General features: G+C 31.8%; 1 protein-coding gene across 1 annotated transcript; it reads right to left on the bottom strand.

Annotated features, from left to right (window-relative positions):
* Positions 1 to 5,939: 5,939 nt before the first annotated feature.
* LOC126738887 (FK506-binding protein-like) lies at positions 5,940 to 7,953 on the bottom strand. Its single transcript, XM_050444361.1, has one exon. The coding sequence runs from the start codon at positions 7,951 to 7,953 to the stop codon at positions 7,135 to 7,137; it is 819 nt and encodes a 272-aa protein (XP_050300318.1). The 3' UTR covers positions 5,940 to 7,134.

The following is a 7,953-nucleotide window of genomic DNA, read 5'->3' as shown; positions in this document are numbered from 1 at the left end:
ATAATCTAGAATTGAAGAAAGGAAATAAAGAAGAAGACTGAATAATGTGGAGCAGATATAATAACGAGAATAGAGGAAAAAAGGTGAAGGGGTGTAATAGAAAATAACTACACAATAGAAATGGGGACGATTTATGAATTAATGAAAAGGGTGAGAACGAAAATTGATAAAATGTCAAGACAGAAAAAAAAACAAGAAAGAAAACAAATGATGGAGAACAGAAATCACAATGAAAACAACTGCTAAATCGAAGATTGGGCAATTAAGAAGGAGAACAATTACGAAAAATGAAAAGGAACAAATGAAAATGCACACAGGTATGAAGGACTATCGAAAGATGGATAACCAATAAGAGAATAGACATAAGATAAAAAGGAAGGAAATGAAGGTTTGAAAAATAAGACCAAAAATAAAGAGGTAAAAGAAAGTAGAAATGATGAATAAAAACAAGGAAGAAGAGGAGGAAGAAAACAGAAAAGCGAGTGAAGAATGAGACCAAAAAAATGAAGCCAGAACGAGAACCTGTAAAAAAAAAGTAAATTCAATAACTACAATGAATAACCATGAACAGATAAGAAACACGAACATAGAACCAAGATGCAATGAAAGAAATGAACAAAAATGAAGGATATACGAGAATGGGAACCTTGAGAAGGAACTAGAATAAGTGGACAGAGAGAACGAGAATAAGTAGTTAAACGAGCATAAAGATGAAGAATAATGGACACATATATAAATGGAAAATGAGAATGAAGAAGAACAAGCGATGCGCAAAGTAAAAACGGTAACCACGAGGGATAGGATGAAAAACAAGCACGATGACCAATGAGAACAACGACAAAACGAGAAGGAAGAAACATGAAACAATAGAGAAGAATAGAAAACAAGGACATCTAAAAATAGATAGAAAGGATCAATATGAGAATGGAAACGACATGACGAATAAAAAGAAGAAAAAGAAAAACGAAGACACGACAGAAGGAACGAGAAAAGAAACCAAAATGAATATTTGATATGATAAATACAGTGCTAAGTAACAACACACATTAAATAAAGAAAACAAAGACGAGAACGATGAATGGATGAATTAAGTTATTGATATTTTATCAATAGGAAGAAGAGAATAAAGGAAAAGCACGAAGAAGGACAAGGAGAAAGAGTATAACAAAAAATAGGAATGGACGAATGAGAATAAAGGACAAACGAAGAATTAAAAAGAGAGAATACATACGACGAATAAAAGCAACAAAGAAAAGGAGGAAAAGAACAGAAACAGGATATGTAAAAAATAAAATTAAGAACTACAATGAATAACCAGTAGAAGATAAGACACAAGAACGAAGAGCCTAAATGCAATGAAAAGAATAAACAGAAATGAAGGATGAACTGGAATGAGAACGATAAGAGGCCAAGAATGAAGAGAATGAGAGGCAACCAGAATAAATAGAAATAATGAAAACATAAGAGAGAAAATTAAATAAAGATTAAAAAATGAGAAAAAAAAAACAAGCTTAGGACAACATTTATGCGTTGAACAAATTCAGCTTAAATTTTACTTTAAATGCGTTCTCAAACATCGCAAAGTCTAATATTTTAAAATTATTTATAAGATGCACTATTACGTACAAAAATGACTTTAAGATTTCTTTGTTGTGAGAGGAAACAGTTAATAAGTGGTTTCTTCTTATATTTAAATTGTGTACATTTGTTCAATAGGTAACTAGATATGGTGGAGTTTCCCATTTAAGCACTTTATAAAAAAACAAACAATGTAGCAACGTCGATTTTCAATATTTAGCCATGATGTATCCTTCAGCTTATGAGATATATGCTCTATATCTAAGGCAAGACTTTTGGAGTTTCTGTATTCTATCTATTTTCATGCCCCCATTGATGGTATCACAGAATTTTAGCAGTGATAATACAAGAAAATTCCAAAGCATTTTTCTAAGGTTGGCACTTAAATAGTGTCTCTGAGAAAAAATAGATCTTAAAACAGAATATTCAGTCTTTAATTTGAGCGTAATATGGCCTTTAAATGTTAATTTATGATCCGTTACTAGAACAAGATTCTTGGCAGTGTTTTTAAAAACAATTTCATCGTTGTTAAGTTGAATTTTTATTTTACTCCAAAAAGAAGCTCTGTGGCTATCGCTGCAGAAAAGGATAGCTGTTGCTTTAGTACAGTTAATTTTAAATGTAGCTTTTGAATTTTCGCCAGTAAGTTGCTAAGATCAGTATTAATTTTTTGACTGGCATAAGCAACATCGGTGTGTTTTAACTAAAAATAATTTTGAGTGTCGACTTTTTGCTGTTTTTAGATAACTTCGCCAGCTATTTATGTCTTTCATCTGGCAAAAGTAGATAACTCAAATCGGTACCGTTAATTTCCTCATAAGCACTATAAAAGATAGATGAATCATGTCAAGTTTTCTTGTATTTCAAGAAGTAACTTGAGTTGACTAGTTGTTGCAAAAATATTTACAACAAAACGGACATGGTTTCTCTGATAGCCGTTGTGTTGTGCTGTTTCTGTTATGATTCTAACTTTTGTGAAAAGTAAGCATATTTTCTTTTTTTTTTTAAAATGAGTATCAGAGTATTTTTCGGCTGTACTTCGAAAGAAAGGTAAAACGATAAGAGTTAAAAGCACAGTAAAAAGTACAGTTTTATAATTTAGTATTATTACGGTAAAACTATTAAACTATAATATTTCGAAAACTACTAGTTTTTGGAATAGGTATCTTTATACAAAGTTATCCGTTAGGATTGCTTTATAAAAATAGCATGTTTCCATTTGAAAAGTCGCTTTAGACATTAAGGCTACTCTCAGAGTGGACGCGTCTACAAGTGAATAATATTACGCGCGATCCATCCTAACTGCTTCATTTAAATACATATTCGCACATTAGCTGCGGATGGATTCGCGCGTGTACTTGCGTACAATTGCGACTTGCGAACGCGTTGTATTTTTCGGACGAATTGTAGGCTGTTCTTGCTCATTTATATTTTTGTTTGAAAAAAATGGATACAGAAAAATTAATAGAACTCGTACGAGAAATTATTATTAATTAAATAAAATTATTAATAGAGCCTTTGGCATCAGCGAGAATCAAATTACCACCACCGCGATATACAAAGGTGCCTTTGGATGGAAGTTTCTAAAGAAATAAACGTTCCAGGCAAGTACTTTTTAAATTTTGTGTATTAACGTTCTCTGATACTGTGAAGGTTCTGGAACTGAAAATGGACAATTCTTTAAGGTTGAAGGAATATGTTAATACTCTTCTACAGAGGTGTTATTTACGCATGCGTATGCTTTAAGTCAATAAACATATTTTAAATTTTAAAACAAGGAAAAAACTAGTAGTGGCTCTTGTTTTATCTATTTTAAATTACTGCCATATAGTTTATTATCCTTGCTTAGACCAAATAAATCGTTACCGTCTCTAACGCGTGCAGAATACTTGCTGTAGATTTATTTTTAACCTCGGAAAGTTTGATCATGTATCAGACTCTATATTTCAGTCGTGGTAGTTGACGCTACCTTACCTATTCAAATTCTTTACTTCTACTTTTCTTTATCGATTATATGTTAGTCAAAGTCCTGAATATATTTTTGAAAAGTTAATACCAAGAAACCAGGTTCACACTCGAAATATCAGATACAATATCTTGACCATTCCGCACCATTCCACGGTTCTGTTCGAGAGATCCTTTACTTATAATGCCGTTAAGTTCTTTAATACTTATAAACCAATATTTAATACTTCGTTAAATTTGTATAGAAAATATTATAGGCTTTTGTTTTTAAATCAATCCAAAGTATAGTCTAGTTTTCTAGAAGATAAATACTTTATATATTATATTTGTTACTTTTTTCGTTCTTTTTCTCCATTTAAACTGTGATTGTTAGGAAGGTTAAGAGTTAAAGAGTAGCTCTAAGCTAATATTCGCCTTCTTTGGCAATGTAGTATTAAGTAATATAGTTAATATTAAGATTAATATTGCTTTTTTTAATAAAGACATATTATTATTATTATCAGTGCAATAAAAGTAACAAACTAGACTTGCTGGAGACAATGGAAATTAGTAAAGCTTTTAAAAGCCTAAGTCTGTCCTGTGTTAATGAACGGTTTGAATTTGATGGCCACCTAGTTTTTAATAACCTTAAATAATTTTAGACTCTCAAATGAATTTCCTTTCTTCGAGTTACATCATCTTAATTATTATAGGTCTGATGATGCTCTAGTCGGGCGAAACATGTAACCTTTGTCGTTTTATTAAATGTTTCTCTGATGCTGTAGATTTTGTGTTTTTGCCTTTTATAAAAACGTATGACCAGCATCTTTGGAAAAAATGGATCAATTTTTTGAGTTATCTGATATTTAATAACCTCCAATAAATTTAACTTGTTTAAATATCTTATTTCATTAATACAATACTCCCCATAAATGAATGTAACCCTCCAATGAATTTTACAACACGGTTTGGCGACAAGGTTAGTGCTTTGGAGTTTAGATCTGAAGGTTGGAATTGGATCCCGAGGTTCGATCGCCATTCGGTAAAAAAAAAAATGTTTTATTTTTCAGGTTTATATTTGTTCTTATTTTTTATAAAGGAATATGTATACAATGTATTATTCTGTGTTTTAAAGTTCATATTTCCGTTAATAACAATATACCATACTGTGGATAATATTTTTATTTTAACTATATGTTACCATTACTGTTTTTTTGGTGTGTCACTTTTCCTGTAAACTACCTACAGTAGCGGCCAAAAGTAGAGAAACTTTTGATTATTTTTAAAAAAATATTGATAGATTACTTTTTAAAAATATATTTTATTGTTTTAGGTGGAACACAAATACAACATAAAAAATAAATAACTAGTGTATAAGAAAATTATTTATAAACCCACAAAAAATTTTTTTTTTATTTTTTAAGCGGTCAAAAGTAGAGAAACTTAAGCAAAATATTACAAATACTTAAAATAAACCTAATATTTGGTAGCAAAACCTTTGTTTTTAATAACTTCTGCACATCTTCTGGGCATCGACTCCAACAATTTTACAATTTTTTCTTCTGGTATTTCCTGCCAGGCCTGCGATAATGCGCAAAACAGTTCTTCTTTGTTTTTAAATTTTTCGGGATATTTACGCCTAACATCTAACTCCAATTGTTCCCATAGGTTTTCAATGGGATTTAAGTCGGGGCTTTGTGGAGGCCAGGCTAAAACGTTGAGCTGTTCCTCCGCAAAAAAATCTTTAACAATTTTAGCTGTATGTTTAGGATCATTATCCTGTTGAAATTTCCAAATTAGTGGAAGGTTTTCTTCGGCCTAAGGTATCATATGATTCTTGAGGATCTGTAAATATTGATATCTGTCCATAATACCCTCAACTTTTATTAGCGGACCTAGTCCATGCCCAGAAAAAGAACCCCATACCATGACATTACCTCCACCATGTTTTATGGTTGGCCTAGTGTATTTAGGATTGAATCTTTGATGTGGGGGACGCCTTACATACTTTATTCCATCCGACCCAAATAAATTAAATTTACTTTCATCGGACCAAAGTATGTTTTTCCATTGGTTATAAGTCCAAGTGGAATGTTCTCTAGCAAATTTTAAACGAGCATGCCGATTTTTCTTGGAAATGAATGGTTTCTTTGCCGGTCGTCTGGCTTGGAGGTTTCCTTCGCCTAAGCGTCTTCTTATGGAACGGATGGATAGTGAAATGGAAGGGTTTCCTTTCTTAATATCCACGGCAGTAAAGAAAGGATTTTTTTGGGAACATCTTCTTATTACTTTATCATCTGAAGGAGTAGTCTTTCGCGGCCTTCCGGTCTTAGGTTTAATTAAAGAACCTCCACGTTCTTTGTACATCTTGATTTGTTTAGATATAACACTTTTATTAAGCTTTAAATCAATTGCAATTTGATTTTGTTTCAATCCATCTTGATATTTTTTTATAATTAGTTCTTTTAACTGAACTGACAAATGAATACCTCGTGGCATCTTACTCGACTAATACTAACACACGACTAAAATATTATTCTCTTTATTCAAAAACTGTTTGTTTAGGAATGATCGGAAAAAAAGTTTCTCTACTTATGGCCGCAAAAAAATGAAAAATATTTTGGTATTTTCGTCATGTGTTAAAGAATGTGTTTATTTTTATATCATTATAAGTAACTTAAGGTACCCAATGATTTAGTGATGAAATTAAAACTTTTTATTTAACCTATTAATTAATTTTTTAAAAAATTAAAAGTTTCTCTACATTTGGCCGCTACTGTATTTTTAATTTAGGTCTGATGATGTCGTAAGGCAAAACGCGGAACACAACAAAGATGATGCATTTATGAGACTTTGAGTTTAATTTTTTTCTTGTTAAGTTCATCAGATTCTGAAGAAGAAAACTTCTGTATCATCTGCAAAGATGCAATGCCAAAAAGAAATTGAATAGAAATAACTCTATTCATTGTAATGTATGGGGTCAAGCTGTGCACTTAAAGTGTGAAAATTTACTAGCTGGATAGTACACATTTTGAAGAAGTTTACTAACATTGGAAAAATTACTATTCTTTTAACGATAATTTTGATAAAAATTATTTTTCATAAAAATGTAACCAGTAAAAAATTAACCGATGCCATTTGAACCAAAGTACAGTTCAAGCTTTCAGATAATCAGAATATTGAGATTTTGAAGAAGTTCAAAAACAGAACCAGTCTCACAACTCGATTTTCTTCTTCTAGCTCATAATTTTCAACAAACGTTTCCTATGGAGACATAATAGAAATTAATTTAAAAATAAAATTAACACTTTAACATGTGGTTAATAAAATTCTGAAAACAGAAGGCCAAATCCTTTATCAATGTTGTCAAAAAAATAGGAGCAAAGTTTGCCCTTATTTCACAGTCTAGAGTGGCGCTAGCCCTTAATTATGATTAAACCATTAAAATGCAAATATTAATTATTAAAAATATGGATAATATCGAATACTATAAACTAATAAGTTTTTATTAGTTTCTAGATCAATTCATTACAAGTCAAACACGTTAAAAATGTCAATTATACCACACAACTCACTTTGAATGAATTAATCCCTGAACCTAAAAAAAGACACTCACTTTAAAGAATCTATAACCATTTTCTTCATTATATTATTCACTCTCACATTGGCCTCTTTCAAACGGAGATTCACTTTGGCCAACTGCTCAGCTCCCGCCTTATTCTGAGGTTCCAATTGGTTCAATTTTCTCAGTGCCTCATAAGCTTTCTCATAATTTTTATCGTTTTTATAAGCCACCCCGATCCTGTATAAAGCTTTTACGTTATTTCCATTAATGCTCAGCACCTTTTCGCATAAAGGAATCACCATATGATCGATTTTTTGCTTGAAATAACACGAGGACAAATTGTTGTATAATTTCTCTTTTAGCAGATTGATCTCCTGGATACTGACCCCATCTATCACTTGAGGAGGATATTCCACATCCAATGGTATGGAACATAAAAGTTTCAACCCTTTACTGAATCGATGAGCGGCATCAGTCAAGTTGTTTTCGGCAAAAAACTCCGCGCCTTTATTCTTATGCCCCAGTGCCATATCCAGTTTCTTTTTTGCACCCCACTCAAAAATAAAACCATTAAACTTCAACTCTACCAGTTCAATTATCGCACTTATCGGCGTCAAATCCAATATGAGAGTAAATTTGGCTTGCTCGTTCAAATGCATGGTGCAGACGGAGATGTCTAACATCCTACCGACTGCACCATCCAACTCGCCCATCACTAAATCAACATTATTAAATTTTGTCATCTGTGGCGGACAATCGACTATATTTAATCTAACACAGCTGCCCTCGAAAGGCTTTTGTCCGAACACCCCCGGTTTTATTAGTTGCTTGAATATTTTATCATCAGGCGAAGTCCACTCCTCCAT

This window comes from Anthonomus grandis, chromosome 7 (genome assembly GCF_022605725.1).
Source record: "Anthonomus grandis grandis chromosome 7, icAntGran1.3, whole genome shotgun sequence".
Taxonomy (NCBI): Eukaryota; Metazoa; Arthropoda; class Insecta; order Coleoptera; family Curculionidae; genus Anthonomus; species Anthonomus grandis.
This window is presented reverse-complemented; position numbering and strand designations above follow the sequence as displayed.

Excerpts from the sequence above, each read along its gene's own strand:
- LOC126738887 (XM_050444361.1), bottom strand. The coding sequence starts at position 7,953 with ATGGAGGAGTGGACTTCGCCTGATGATAAAATATTCAAGCAACTAATA.